Here is a 16438-nt window from a genome sequence, read left to right as displayed (position 1 = left end):
CTACTGGATGCTAGACTAGAACTTTCAGACCTGCTTGTCAAAATAAACCTCCTCTTTAATCAGTTAACTTCCTCAGGTATGTTGTTATAGATATGTAAGGCTGTAAATTGCAAATAAAGATTTAACAGTATTGTTTGTTGCTAATATTATGAGACATCGGCAGATCTGCTAACTTTACTTTCCAGGCTTGTATTTTTGTTTTTAAACAGTTCAAGTGTTTAAATAACATTATCTAAATTCAGATATATAAGCATTTGGTCAGTGCTTAAGGTGAAAGTAACTTACACAAACAAGATCAATGACCAGAAACAAGAGTGTCTAGAAATCTTTATTCAGATATACTCCACTATAATTTAAAAATAAATACATTTTATTTATAACATAGTTCTTTATTCTAATGCCATATATATATAGCTTCACAAAATAATAACCTTCCTAAAAATGGTCTCAATACATCATTTGTTGGACTGTAAGAGATGAATTTTAATACATAACAGTATGTATAAAATCCCTGGAAACACAATAATGAAATAATTGTAAGTCCAGTCACATGCTCTAGAATGAAGCTCATGTTTTTTCTATGCTCAAATCTCACCATTCCATACTTCTACAAGTCCAGTGAGATCACTTAGGGGCCACAAGTGTAGCTTAGTCCTGGCATGCACCAGGACTTAGCCTCACAGCAGAAGAAATGAAGGAAGGGGAAAGGGGCTAGACAAGTGCCCACAGAAGTTTTAAAGGAGCCCTCATCAAATCCAGATTTCCATCAGCGCCTCTGGCTCTGTTACCTTTTCTACTGGGTTCAGAAACTACAACATCCATTTAACTAAAGGGAATTAGCACCTGATCCTAAAGATGCTACTATGCCTTCAGAAAGGCAAGAAAGTTGCCATCCACAACAAAGGGAATTCTCAGCTCTAATAGCCCAAGAGACAATGAGGGGCAAAGATGGCAGTGTTTCCTCTTCTCTATAACCTCGGGGACATTTCATACCTCAAGATGTTAGTTTAATTCACAAAGTAACAGTCAAGCAATCTTCAAGTAGAAAAGAAAGGAAGATAAATGGAGAATGCCCTGTTAGCTAGGACTAAAGTTTTACACCTGGAAACCCCAACTTCAAATACACCCTGTGTGCAGGCATGAGATCCTGATGTTTACATGCGAATACTCCAGTGGTTCTTAGCAAAGAACTGAGAACACTCCAGCTGTTATTTTTGCTGAGTATTGTTTTAATCATTGAAGAATAATCAAGAATTTCAACAAAAACCAGTATTCCCTACCAAGATGTCACTTAGATGAAACTATTGTTTTAAAACAGCAGTGTCTACTGAAGCTGATGTTATGGCAAGTCTTTCCTTAGCAAGCTGTGAACTACAGGAAACAACGACACAGTGATATGGTAGGCTATATTCTTTCATCTCCTTCACTGTCCTATCAAATGTTACTTTTAACAAAAATAATTTTGAGGCAATAATTTTTAATTTACTGAGAATCAGTAATTTATTTATTTATATTTCTAAAGAAATCATATCTTATTCAGCAAGCACTAAAAGGGCTGGGCTATAAAGAGTTTCTGTTTAAGAAAGCAATTATGAATTGTCCACTTCACCTTATAGCAAGACAAATGATACACACACTGTAGAACTGTTCATTACAATAGGTACAGACCTCATGTGGCTAATGAATGCTTGAAGTATGGCTAGTCTGCAGCAGTAAAACACACATCCTACTTTAAAGAATTAATAGAGACCATAAGGTATCTCAATAACTTTTTAAAAACATTGGTTGCATATTGAAATATTTTAGATATAGTCAATTAAAGAAAACACTGCTAAAATGAATTTCAGCTGTGTATTTTTTCTGTATATGAGTGTTTTTATATATACATATATATATGTACACACACACACACATATGCACTCTGTGCATGGCTAGTGCCTACAGAGGCCAGATGGCACCGGATCCTCCAGAACTGGAGTTATGGACAGCTATAAGCCTCCATGTTGGTGCTGGGAACAGAATCGGGACTTCTGCAAGAACAGCGGGTGCTCTTTAACTATTGACACCTCTCCAGCCTCTGCTAGGATATTTAAATTACATATATGGCTTGCATTATTTTCCTGTGATAACACAGCTATAGAAGCAGCAGACCTAACTGTATGCTAGTATCTTCCCCACTTTACAGCATTTTTATAATACTTGAGATAACACACTTAAAACATATAAACGTTCCTGAGTTTAAACACAAACGCACATACACACCCCTCTACTCTCAGTAACAAAACCAAACAAGCTCTAATGTCATCACAGAAACACTCTAAAGCTGTGCTGTGCTGATGGCTGCACAACTCTTCAAATGTACGCAATCATACATTTACCACAGGTAAGCTGCATACTATGTAAACTCTACCTTATACACAGAAAGTTCAGGGGATTCAGATATAACTTCTGAACCCACTGTGGAACTCAAAATGGCAACGAAAACATTTCTATCAGGGTTATTACCTGAAGTGAATTACCTGATCACTCACAGGAGGTCTATGATGATGAGAACAAAAGGAACACTAGCTGTGTGGCATTGGACAAGCGTTGGTATCCTTAGAGGCCCCCGGCTCAGGCAATGATCGCTCTGACAGTCATGTTTACAGTCTTGTTACAAAGTCTTCCCAAGCTGTTGTTATTTTATCAGGGGCAAAATAATGGTATATATGGGACCTTGTGCTCTACATCAACAGAAACAGATGAAGTTACAGAAGCCACAGTTAACAATGAACAGTCTTCACTGGACACTCTAAACTGCAATTTTTCCCCTATTGCAAAAGAGAAAAGTACCAAAGAAATCTAACAGTTGAAAGTTACAACCAATTTAGACAAGGATCTTAGTGGTTAATAAACTCATAACACAGGATCCTGTGTAACTGCTTCTGGCAGGTCTTGAAACCATTATTTCAATCTAAAAGCTCTGAGATTATCCACCAGAAATGCTGATACTGCCCCTTTTTGCTCCATGTGTATCTTCATCACCAGTTACAAGAATAAAACCAATTTCCCTTCTGACTGTCAAAATGAATGGGAAAACTGACTTCACATTCAGACAAAGATTACTGTGGAGCAGACCAGCCACGCCCCTGAACCATTCCTTCAGGCATCTGAACCATCATATACTCTGGTGGGCCTTTCTGTGGCTTGCCTGCCGGCAGTTACTTCCAGAGTCCACTTTACTCCACACTAGCCAAAAGATGAAAAGCAAACCACCACCAACCCACCAACTGACACACAAAGGAAAGGGAAGGCAGCACATAACCACAGCTGTGGAGAGTGGAGATGGTAACATAAAAGGACCTGACATTTCACGGGGAGTGCTCACATAAACACAAATACATGTACATAGACACGGAGTTACCACAAATTCCCATTTTAGAAGTAAACTAAGTAGACACTCAAAAGTCAAAGAATGACTTGGAATGTCACAGTCACAAAAGAATGTTCTCTGAAGATAGGCCCATTTATAGTTCAGGACATCTAAGCATCCGGCTGAATCTAAGGATACATCTGCTACAGCTCCAGACCAAAGCTGCAAATTCAGAGATATTTTAAAAACTGAAATATGTGTAGAACAGTCACTGAATTTCACTTTTTAGCAACGACCTTCTGCTGGTATGAGGGGCACCACTAGCTGTTTCCTATATCAACTACTGTTCAGTGTGATGCCACCAGTGTAGACCTGGCTGTTTTCAGTCACTCCTAGAATAAATGCACATAAAGACACAGGTATATTTTACAAGCTTTGTACAAGAATATCAAAATTAAACTGTATTGAATTGTGCCTATGGTTACAAGAACAGCTATTCCCTTGTTGTTTGTGCTTTCTAATACATAAAATAGTACAAGTCAATGAACAATGAACTTTGTCTTTACAGACCATGGAAGACTTTTTCCTTTTGTCCAAACTATTGGCAAACTCACATAACATACCAAGACTAAAGTAGAACAGTTAAATTAAGAACCATTAAAATTTTACAAAATGTTCAAAAAGCGCCAAAATAACATGAATAGCATTGTGCTTGCACACTTCATAATTTTTAAGCAGCCAAAAATTTCCTCCTGAGGAGCTGTTTTACTTCTGTGAATGACAACACTGAATCTAAATCTTGGTATTTCATCCTTCCCATTCCTAGACACACTTCCACAACCAAACAAGTGCAAAGAAAAGCTTAAAAAATTTTAAATGCACTATTTACATAGCTACTCACTTTTAATATAAAATGAGATTATACTATGGAGCCCCAAACACCTCCAACACTTCTATGGGCTGCGCAGCAGACAGGGTTGATGGCATTTACAGGTCATGCAGCTGAGGGAAGAGCAGGCTCAGCAAACCTCAGCACTGTGAATTGAACATATTAAGCCTTCCGTAAGGCTTTTCGCAAATCACCATAGAAGTTGGTTAGTGTGCTTGCCATTGCTGTGTCTACTGCAGACTGAGGGATCATGCCACGCAGATCTGTCTGAATATAGCCTGTCAAAAGACTCTGGCTTGGATTGTCTTTAAGCGGAACACAAAACCAGCCGCAGGGATGGTTATAGCCACGAACAAATTCTGGTCTCGTTTCACTCCAGTCAAGACTAACCCCTACAAGACAATTTTAAAATGACATACATCATTAATAGTAATAATCAGTATTTGTCTAAAAATCTCATTAAAAATATTATCAGATTCCTATTTTAAATGCTTTTCTTCTCATCCATACAAATGAAACCTAATCCCCAGGAGTGACCACAGCAAAATGAGAACAATAACTAGCAAAGAGAATTCTGGTGCAGGGTTGACAGGTAATGGGGAAATCCTAAGCCCTTCAGAATAGATGACATAATACCATCTTAGAAACTCCTTGGGAACTACAAATCATAGCTGCAGCAGCTGGGCCTCAAAGTAACAAGAACAAAACTGCATGGTTCCATTACTATTCCCCACAGGCACAGCCATCCCCAACCTAAGAACTCACGAGTTAAATAAACAAGCAGATGACAACTTACAACTCGAGTTTATACTACACATAATAAAGTATCAATTTACCTACATATTTTTAAAAACAGGAGGCTTTCAGTGTAGTAGTTAAATAAAAAATACAACATAATTCAAAGAAGGAAATTATATATATATATATATATATTCTACTATATACATGTGCATGTTCATATATGTATACCAAGAAACTGCTTTTAGAAACCTGGAATGAAGTATCAGTTATTGGATCCCTTTCTAAGTAGAGGATATTACATAGCTGGGAATAACAAGTGATCGGAAACGGTTGAGGGCTCATCCTTTAAACATGACATTTAACCTGAAAGACCCAGGGACATTCCAGTGGGGGGGGGGCAAGTTAGAGGCAAAACCAAGAGTGAAGGGCTGCAAAACGCCATCCTCTAAGCTCAATACAATTACTGCAGTCTTGAAATCACAACTGGAGCCGTCTTCACGGGCTCCACATAAGACTGGCCTGTCAACAACTGAGGGAAGAGAAGCTCATAGGACCCTACTCCTTACTGTTAACACTGACAGACTCTGGGAAAGGAGGAGCCATTGTCAACTGTCTGCCCCCTGCTGAGTCTACCAGGCTCCACACAAAATGAGGAGCTAGAATGTGAGAACAAGATATATAGGGAAAAGTCTGGGGTAGACAAGGTAATAATAGGGAGAGAGGAAGAGCAGTCAGAGTGCATTATGTACACATGTGAAACTGTCAAGGAACAAATTTAATTAATACAAAAATGAAAAAAATCCCCCATGATAATATGAAACAACATATATTCTCAACTAATATAGATTGGCATAGATTTATGATATTTAATCTGTCATTTAATGCCTAGAATTTAGCATTTAATAAAAAACCTGCAATAAATGAAGATTAAAAATATACTTTATATGGAAAGGCTCAGGATAAAAACTTAAATATCTGAAGTAGACTTAAAGAAGGAACAAGAGTTTTAGGTAATTACCACAGGATAAAAGTCCTTCTTCATAGCCCACAGTGTAGGAGAAATCAACAAACTCTCTTGGGGAAATAATATTCAGAAGTTGGCCAGCAGTGGTGTAACGCATCACACAGCAATTCTAGGAAGACAGAAGGTCAGACTGGGGTTACCATCAGACACGAGAGTCACAGACCAAGATCAGTCTCTAGTAAGAACTGACATTCACTCAAAATGTTTTAGTATAAGAATAGCAATTCCTACAGTGGCTCCAAAAAGGATAATTTCTTTTCTAAATGTCAAGGCAATTGTAAGAACATGATGATGATTCATAAAAATACAGAGACATTTCAGTATCTAAATCTCTACTCAATTAGAGATGGCTAATCCAATTAATGCAGTCAATTCTATGAGCCCAGTACATATACAGAATGTACGGGTACAAACTGTTTCTGAACTTCGAAGATAAAAAACAATCCACAAATATGTTATGTTTTGACTTAAAAAAATCAAGTATGGTAAGAAGTAAATAAAAGCAGGTAACAAGCCCCTTTGACTAAACAGTTGTCTAGTATTTAAGGCAATGTTTTTATAAATCTCTACTCAATTAGAGATGGCTAATCCAATTAGCTATGGTCTTTGATTTTAATTTAATATAATTGGAAATTTTTTTTTTTTTTTTGGTTTTTCGAGACAGGGTTTCTCTGTGGTTTTGGAGCCTGTCCTGGAACTAGCTCTTGTAGACCAGGCTGGTCTCGAACTCACAGAGATCCGCCTGCCTCTGCCTCCTGAGTGCTGGGATTAAAGGCGTGCGCCACCACCGCCCGGCTATAATTGGAAATTTTATATTCAGCCTAGAAACCTAAATACAGGGGTGGTGTTTTCTTCTGACTTGGAGATTTTAGACCCTAACCAAAATTTTACAATGAAAGACGCTGAAGACTTTCATAAGCAAGAAAGGGAGAGGTACACTGGGAACAACTCAGTACTAACACTCACCAAAATTAGGAAACTCAACTTTAATTTCGGCACCAGGGAGATAGGGGTAGGTGGGTCCCTGAGTTTGAGGTTAGCCTGGTCTACATAGCAAGTTTTAGGCCAGTGAGGGTCATACAGTGAGACCCTGTCTCAAAAAGAAAAAAAAAAGAATGAACAAATAAAATCAAATGGAAAAACCTGTGCTCTTAGAAGGCAGCACAGGATTCTCCTACGGTATCTTTGCTATGATTACTACTCGTGAAGAAATTATCGCAGTAACGCGAGCATGTACAAATGTGGACACTCACACGTGTGATCGCTCTCTGTCACTCACATGCGTGATAGCTCTCTCTCTCACCCCTCCCCCCAGGAAATTGTAGTACTTTTCCTAAACAGATACCTCTTCGAAGTGCTCCAAAATATCCAGTGAAGTCATTAACCGGTCCCAATCCAAGCGCCAGGGCCCTGGACGTATGTGATCTATCACATTATTGACGATGTCATCCATAACACCTTGGGCTTTGTAGCTGGAGAACAAGGAAACAAATAAAGGCTATCCAAATGAAAACTTTCAGTACAGAGCTAAGACTGAAAATAGAAGGAAAACTTAATGGAGTTTTTATAAAGGAAAAATATCCTAACAGCTAGTTTAATAAATAAAAGTTCTAGGGCTGGAGAGATGGCTCAGAGGTTAAGAGCCCTGACTGCTCTTCCAGAGGTCCTGAGTTCAATTCCCAGCAACCAGATGGTGACTCACAGCCATCTGTAATGAGATCTGGTGCCCTCTTCTGGCCTGCAGGCATATAGACAGACAGAATACTGGTATACATAATAAATAATCTTTTAAAAAAAATAATAAATAATAAATAAATAAAAGTCCTAGAAATTACTTTCTTAAAATTTGTCCTTTGTCCTCAAATTAGAAATAGAAAACTGAAGGTTATACTATGTCATCATAAACAGTGATGGCCCTTCACATTATAATATAGCTCTAGTCTACAGGACATTCCAAAACTCCCATGTAATACTGTCCTCTTCTTAGTTATTCTCAACATTAATTAGTGTATGTATTTTTACCCTGACTTTTTCCTTTTCCCTTCCCCCTCCACATTCTTCCGTATACCTCATTGCTCTTTCAAATTCATTAATTGTTACATGCATATATTTATTCCTAAATATAACCTGCTTAGTCTGCATGTTACTTGCATGTATGTTGCAGGGCTGACCATTTGGTGCTGGCTAACAATTGACATGCTGTTCCCAGGAGAAGACTATTTCTCCCCCTCTCAGAATTCTTTGGTTGCCTGTAGTTCTTTGTACAGGTTTGAGGCCTCCTGGGCTTTCCCCATTCACTTTGGCATGTTGTTGTACTTGTTCAGCTCAAGTTTCGGGATACATCTACAAAACAAATTTTATACCTAAGGCTCAAGGATCATTACAGCAGGGGAGGAAAGACTGTAAGAGCCAAGGAGGAACTGGGCATCTGCTGTGAGACTCTGTCTCCTTGTAAAGTCAGAAACTATACCCATTACACCCATACATGACTACACTGGCTTTCAAGAACTTTTTAGTCACAGATTTGGAAAAGGTATGTATAATACATATAAATGGATACAAACTTAGAGAAGTTATATGTGTACAATTCCTTTAAAATTAATGAAAATGATAATCCAACAAAAGATGGGCAAAACACATTAAGACAACCATAAGCATCAATAAATACCCTCAGTGTCACTGCAATCAAATACACACTAACAAGATACCATTTAATTCACCCCTCTGCCATACAGTAAACTTAAAATGTCTTTGATTATGAATCTGAGAATGGCACAGGATTTCCCTAGAGAGCTGCAGACTATCACAAGTTTATCTACAACCTAGAGGACTCCAAGAAGCTACTTGCAAACCTGGTAAAGCCCCTTTCTTAAATTCTCATTTAGTCATTCCCATCTTTCTCAATGTTACTCCAGTAAATTCAAAACCTTGTGAGGACCCAGAGAGGAAGCATGGGAGGTGGCAGAGGTCCTTTGTACAGAGATGAGGCTCCTTCAGAAGCATGATTTCCCACCACAAGCTTGATGCTCCAGCTGTGGAGACACAACCTCTTCCCTAAGTAAATGTCTCATCCATATTTAAGTAGCAGAGACAGTTACTTTGCCTAGAATATGAATCAGCCCTTCATTTCTTATTCTTCCTAGAGTCTCAACAGCACAGCGCTCCCTTAGCTCTTTCTATGCCTTTCAATCCCAGCTGGGAACAACTGACCTAAAAGGTTAATTCCCAAATTGCTCACAACGCTTGATCCAACTCCAATCTCCCTGTCATATCAAAAATATTGTACAACTCATCTTTCTGGAAACAGTATCTTTGGCATAGTACTTCAGACATTCTGCACATACTCAGTGGCCCAGCAGCTTCATTTTTAAAAAAGGTTGAGCCCTAAGGATTTGAACATTTTATTTCAACTCCATGTGGCAACTATCCATTCTGATTTTTTTAAAGAAAATCAGTAGACTTTTTTGACTACAGGCATAATTCATGTTCAATTATAACACTAAAAAGAAAAACAAAAGTTATTCATAATACTACTATTTAGAGATAAATTTTGTCTTAGGCAAAGCATTTTAATAAAAACATATTTTAAATAAGCCTATGGTTGTGCTGAGTATTCATCTATTTTACATTATAGTATAAACAATTTTTATATCATTAAATAATCTTTTAAACACATTTTTTAAAGGCAACCAACATTGTACCAAGTACAGATATTTTCATAGTTTACTATCAAGATGCCTAGTTTTTAATATTCATAATAATGCCATGATGAAACATCAAACACCTAAATTACTACCATCTTACTGATGGGGTCATCAGGGGAATTTTTTAACCGAATGCTAGCTGGGGATAGGAACTCAAGGACTGAGAAAACTGAAGCAGAAATTGTCACATGACCACCCTGTCTCAAAAGAGTCATTTAAAAAGTTCTATTAACACTTAGCAATGCAGACGATTAGAAGGGTCATGGATGCGATGCTAAGAAATTCAGATTTTTTTTGCCTACCGCTATTATTTATGACTAACACAGTCCACAAAATATTTGGCCATTTTGGAGGCTTTGAATTTATATGGCCAATTTGCTTCTAATAAAATTTAAAACTATAAAAATAAAAACTAAATTCTACTGTGATCATGTAAGATAATGTATGAATTATAAAACTGAGAATTTACTTACAGATACCCATTAAATTCTTCTGAGGGTTTTCTCCAAACTGTTACATCTTTCTAGAAAAAATAAAAACATTATATGGTGGTAATCACATAGGTGGAACCTTTTGCACAAAATTATTTCTGTAAGTTTAGAGCATTTAACTTTGCATTAAAAAACAACTTAAGTAATTTCTCAGCACAAGTAGTTACTTATGCCACAATGAAATCTGTGTTTGAATGTCTTCTGTATCACTGTACTTATATTATGCACCTTAAAGATTTTTAGTAGCTTAGCGATTTAAAGACTTTAAAATTCAATAGCAGAACTATATTAGTGGCTATTATTTGCTTCATTCTAATTTTAGCTATTTACTATTACTGATACATTCAGCCTATGACATTAGGAACATTAAATATTTCATTCTCAAACTGTACATGCCTAAATTAAATAATTTACATTTATTCTGACTATGTTACCTTGACGTAGTTCTTACATTTCCACCCAACATTTCCCAACTGACTCTAAATACGAAACTAACTAGAGAACAAGAGAAGGCACTGCTTCGAGGTTTGGCTCTAACACTCCGCCACCCAACACTTACATGGTAAAGAGGAACACTAACTGCCCACTCACAAATGCTTGACACATCTGACTTCCGTACAGACTTTCAATGACCAACCTTGCTTAAACTCTTTCTTTGTTGGCTTGGAAAACCATTCCCTGCTCTATGAACCGATTATAAAGTCCAACAAGAAAAGAGCTAATGAGTTCCTTCCTTGGTAAGGCGACCCATCATCTCATCTACAGAATCATTCAGCACATCATTTTTCATCTGTATTCGCCTGATCTGTTAAAAGTTATCAGACAATTCATTGGCCATATGCTAAATATTCAAACAGTAATTACATATATTTACCATTTTCTTGGCAACTCGCCACTTATCTTCTTCAATGTTATGATACTGGATCAGAGTGTTTTGAAGTTTAGTTGAAAAAGAGGCAACATCAGTTAGGCCTTCCATCTTGATCTTCCTGTTACAGAAACCAAGATTAGCATCAGCAAATACTGGAGAGAGTCAAATCTTTATTCAAATGAATTCTCCTGAGGGAGCTCTAAAAGACAGCTGCAACTGCACCCCACTCCCAAGGAACTAATCAGAAATTCTGAGAATAAGAGCCGGGTAGAAATTTTCCCTGGGAGCTTGAGAGGAATGCTCCATAGCAGGGACAGCAGACTCTCTGCTGTTAGAATCCCTCATAGAAAATACTAAGAAGAGGCAGATGGAAGAAGAGGGAGGAGGTGGCTATTGTGCTCAAGCATCCCTCTAATTCTCAGCTGTCCAGTGAGCCCAAGTCCACATCCAAAGCCTGAAGGTGCCCAGCATTATCTTAGCAATTTACGATTAAAATGACATTGAGCTTAGAGTCTCAAGCCAAAAGGCTGGGAATCACCTTTAATGATTAATAAAGATTCCTATCCACACTGCCATTCCCCATTGCCTAGGGTTCTATTTCCAAGGGGTTTATGCTCATCAGGACTTTTGATCTCTGGACTTGGGATTTCTCTGCCTGGGCTGCTGGATTCCAAATCTTAGCATGACTACAACGTGCAATGCCAAAAGCCGTCAAAACTCCAGTCCTCAACATAGACTTCTGCAAGTTACTCTGATTGCTTCCTTTCATTCCTCACAGTGCTGGGCAGGATCTGAAGCTGATTTGCTATTGTCACACAATTCTACTGTTTAACCACCTCACCTCAGTCACAGGGCGAAGGTCATTGTCGTAGCACTAACTCTCACCTAGAACACTGCGGCTCTTAATGTCACTGTTGACACTTTTCCCCACATACAAAATCTGCTATCCCTTTATCATCTTTTGCTGCCAAGATATCAATTCTTTGCGTAATTCCTACATCATCCCTACTCTTTCCATCCCGGTAAAAGGTTAACAGAGGAAAGTTGCCCAATATCAACCATCAAATCGCGAAAAACAAAACCAGGAAAGACTTCATTAGTAATTCTGTCTTCCAACCAGGGCTCAGAACTATTTATCTAAAAACTAAAGGTTACAGAAATAAATCAAAGCTGTAGCCAGTATTTAAACAGCACATTGTAGAGTTTAGAAACCTCCAATACTAAAGTAAAAAGATGAGAAAGTATACATGAAAAATTTAATAACCTAAAACTTGAGAGCCATAAAAGTGATACAAACTTTGTAAGTAGCCGGGCGGTGGTGGCGCACGCCTTTAATCCCAGCACTCGGGAGGCAGAGGCAGGCGGATCTCTGGGAGTTCGAGGCCAGCCTGGTCTACAAGAGCTAGTTCCAGGACAGGAACCAAAAGCTACGGAGAAACCCTGTCTCGAAAAAAAAAAAAAAAAAAAAACTTTGTAAGTATAGACCACACCTAGCCCTAAAGTGGATGAGCTCATTCCAAAAGTTTACCACTGCCACTCAAGAACACGCCAACTTCACAACCAGTACTGCCACCTTATTCAAGGGTGCGGTGCAAACAAGTGCAAATTCCTGGAGAGCTTATAAAAGAAATGCACCCAGTACTGGATCCTTGTGACTCGACCACATTCTGTAAACCCAGAGGCCTCCTGCTGGCTTTCTGTGGGGAGCTGATAAGAAACTTTTTTTTTCAAAATTATTTGATAGAAATCAAACGAAATGGAAAGCTGCTATTATCATGACTAAACATTAGCTTTATACAAAGCCAGCCCAGAAATGTAAGCAGTACAAACTACCTATAAAGATGAGAGTCTGGCACTGAAAGACATCTATCTTGGCAATCATTCCCATCTCGTCACCAACGCAATCTCAAGCTGTCTGGTATTGCTTGTGTGTAGCTGGGCTTCGCTGCATAATTTCTATTCTTTTCTGATGAACTGCCTCATAAACTGGGCTAGCTTGCCCACCAGTGTTTTCTTATGAGCCATGCTATAATTATTCATTTATATTCTACCATTTAGCTGCATAATCTTTAGGAATATAAAATATAGCTGTTCAGGGTTGTGCTCTGACTAGCATGATGCAGAAACCCAATGAATAAAATATGTATTGCTATTTACACCGGTCATCTTTGAACTTCTGAACAAGGAGGGTCTCCGTGGTTCCCATAAGGAATGAACAGCTTCTCAAGAAAGTCTACCACTACTTGCCAGGACCCAGCTCTGACATGATGGAAACAGGCAAAACCCAGCTTTTGCTCTTAAAAACTTGACTTATTCTATCTGTAATAAATCTCTGCGGCACTAACAAAGCTACAACTCTAGAGACTGATTAACAGTCTCTCTACGGATGCTGAAGGAAGGAACCAGAGACTGACATAAATATAACACAAAGGTTCTCTTTGGATACCTGAAGTGTTCCTGCATGGAAATTCAGAATGAATGGCGGTCACTGTCTAGTTCGCTGTGTGTGTCTGAGCACCTGGCTAAACTTACTCTAGAATGAGGGGAGCTCAGACTGGGGTTGAGAAGGTTCTGGCTTTCCCCTGATAAAGTCAAGTGCTTCGATTAACTGAAAACAAAGCACAGTTTGCCCTCCTGCAATCAGCAGCCTGGAAATACTTTCAAATGCCACTCTGAATTTCTTTTTACTTAAATTTTCATTCTCTTGACCTTTACATCAGAAATTTCTGCAACCATAACCAATATCAAAATAAGAGGTACCACCCAACTAAACAGACTTCAACAACTCCATACGAGAAGTCATAAAACCCTGTCAGTCCTCAGACCAAGTATTAATTATCGTCTACTTTATATCTTTTTTGAAATTAACCTTTATGTTTTCTATGCCCATATTTCTGAACAGAAACTATTGGGGCTTCTGAAAGCTTTCTTGACTTGTGTAACAAAATTCCAGTTATTCTCAACTATATGCCAAGATGAAATGGCAATAGGTTAACACAAGGCATTTTAGGACCTGCAGAACAGCTGGGTGATTAAATGTGCCTTAGTCTGATCCCAAAATGACTCCCCCAAGCTGTTCTCTGCCATCTACATGTACAACATGAGCCCTGTCATGTATGCACCTGCAAACACACATACATCCAGGGCACAAAATTTTGAAAAAAAAAATACCTTAAACAACCCCATAGCTACTTATTCTTTTGTAGTTTAAAACACTTACAAAGATTCTCTGGTGTCATAACTTTTAATCGTCCATTATTCAATTAATACAGTTTTTATGTGCATCAGGTCACTTTGACAAGCCACAAACTTTCTTCGACAAGATTGCAAACTAAAGCCTTATCCCACCATACATCCTAACACTACAAATGCTAACAGATGCTCTATCTCCAGCCTACCCTGAGCCACTAATTCAACTTTCCTAACTCGAGTCAAGTGCAGTCGCTTTCCATTTCTGAGACTGGCCCTTGTCAGTACAGGAACATGAGGCATGCAAGCATACTTCTGCAGGGTGTACCTACAAAATCGCCCTTCACGTGCTCACCCCAACACTCTTTTCAACCTGCAATATTTACATTCTAATGATGCCACAGCCTTAGCTTTGAATGTAATTTAGTGCCCAACTCCTGAATGCTCCTAATTCTTTTGTAGAATAGTTGTGGAAGTCGTAACGTCCTATTCTGAGCTTAGTCTTTCTGATACGTTACACTGTGCTGTTCCCTTGGCTCTTCACGACAACCCTGTGAGCCCCTGCTGTCACTATCACCCCTTTACATAAAGGGAATGCCGCAAGGGAAAAGAGAAATTATTTGTTCAAGATTGCAAAGGTAAGTGAGGAAACAAGAGCTCCAAGCCAGGCTCTTTGATCTGAGGTTACAGATCACTCTTGAGACACAAAACGACAAAAGCTGATCCGCAGACTCCCACAAACTTCACATTAAAACCTGACCGCCACGCTGTGTATAACTGTCTTCCTAGCTCCCGAACCCCCAAACCTCAAATAACCTTCCCTGAGCGGCTATGAAGGAAAGCCGCAGCAGTAACTTCCATGAGTTACAACATGGACTTGCACTGACCAAGTGTCTCTTGCGAGCCCTGTCCCCACCGAAGCTCGAGGAGAGGAAATGGCCCTTGCACCTCTTCCGAGGGCAACGGCAGAGTCTCCGCGTAGCACGCCCTCAGGACCTTCCCCTACAGCCCTAGGTGCCCTGCCAACACCATTTAACAGACGGGGAAACTGAGGCCTACTCGGCTCGCGGTCCTTAAGAGGCGGCGGCTCTCGTCCCGCTGGGCTCTCACCCGCAACCAGAGTCGGCCACCCCTCTCCCCTCTGCGGGGCCAGGAAACGCTCGGTCCGGCTCCGCCGCCCTCTCTCCTTCCCTCCAGGCCGTTTACCGGAGGATGGCAGGCAGCTCAAAGTCCTGGAAAAAGCGGCTCGCCGTTCCTGCAACCCCGCGCTTCAGCAAGCTGGTTTCCAGCCCGCCCAGGCGCGGCTGGGTGCAGCCAATGGGCGCGCGGTGCCTTCCGATTACAGCCAATCAGAAGGCAGAAGGCCGCTCAGGTCGCGGCGGGCTACGCCCTCAGCCCCGCCCGGCGCGGACCCTAGGGACCTCCGGGAAGTGTTAGCGGAGCAACGTGTGCTCGCTGGGATTGGCTGGCGCCTCGGCGTGAGGGGCGCCGATTGGCCGCCGAGGATGGACCGATTCCGCGTGCGTCTGGGCTGGCCCGAGCCAGAGTTCCCTGGCTGTGCGGGTTTGCCTGTGGGCTTGGAGCAGAGCCAGGGGGCCACGGCTAGTTGGTTGTGAAACGCTTGTGCGAGGCTGCTGGGAGAAATTACAAATGAGAAATGATGGTGAGGGAAAAGGGCCCAGAGTCTCCGTTGTGAAGATCCCCAGTGGGGTCCCGCTAAGGCAGGCTACAATGTCTGCTGAGCAGAGTCCCCCCACGCCCTGCTAGGAAGACCCCTCTCCCTAATGACTGGCTAGCCTGGTGCTGGCGAGGAACACTAAACAGTGCAACCACAGTGCAAATTGACCTTTAAGCCAAACGGTTTTCTTGTCTTCAGATAAGGGAGTTCAAAGAGCATCCTTGAAAGGAGAGGAGAGGTGTTTGGCAGCTGAGTTTACCAACCTCAATGTTCTGGTTTTCACACTCTGACAAGAGGACAGTCACGCTGGTAGCTGTGAAGTGATTCATCTGATGGGATTCTTGCAAGTCTGAACCCTGAAGATCAGGTCGTTTAGAGACCGCATTTACTAAGATACCGCAGCATTTACTAAGAGAGCCCAGCGGGAAGGGCTGCAGTCATAATTTTTGACACACCTGCAGTAAGAATCAATAAAACCGTGTAAAAATTTAAATTACCA

The 16438-nt window shown here is 40.1% G+C and overlaps 1 protein-coding gene across 4 annotated transcripts; it reads right to left on the bottom strand.

Moving 5' to 3' along the window:
* Positions 1-310: 310 nt before the first annotated feature.
* Positions 311-15510, bottom strand: LOC121453507 (stAR-related lipid transfer protein 4). Of its 4 annotated transcripts, none has more exons than XM_041660349.1 (6): positions 15468-15510; positions 11076-11190; positions 10184-10233; positions 7352-7478; positions 6001-6115; positions 311-4633 (listed from the first exon to the last, which is right to left on the bottom strand). In XM_041660349.1, the coding sequence occupies exons 2-6, from the start codon at positions 11178-11180 to the stop codon at positions 4404-4406; spliced, it is 627 nt and encodes a 208-aa protein (XP_041516283.1). In that variant the 5' UTR covers positions 11181-11190; positions 15468-15510; the 3' UTR covers positions 311-4403. The 4 variants fall into 4 exon arrangements, with proteins under 4 accessions (XP_041516283.1, XP_041516281.1, XP_041516282.1 ...); XM_041660347.1 differs by having other exon boundaries at positions 15372-15472; XM_041660348.1 differs by lacking the exon at positions 15468-15510 and adding an exon at positions 15321-15436.
* Positions 15511-16438: the final 928 nt, after the last annotated feature.

This window comes from Microtus oregoni, unplaced genomic scaffold, assembly GCF_018167655.1.
Source record: "Microtus oregoni isolate MIOR12 unplaced genomic scaffold, Mior012 000011F_ref0000422, whole genome shotgun sequence".
In the NCBI taxonomy this organism is placed as follows: Eukaryota; Metazoa; Chordata; class Mammalia; order Rodentia; family Cricetidae; genus Microtus; species Microtus oregoni.
The sequence above is the reverse complement of the archived record's forward strand: the minus strand, read 5'-3'. Positions and strand labels throughout refer to the sequence as shown.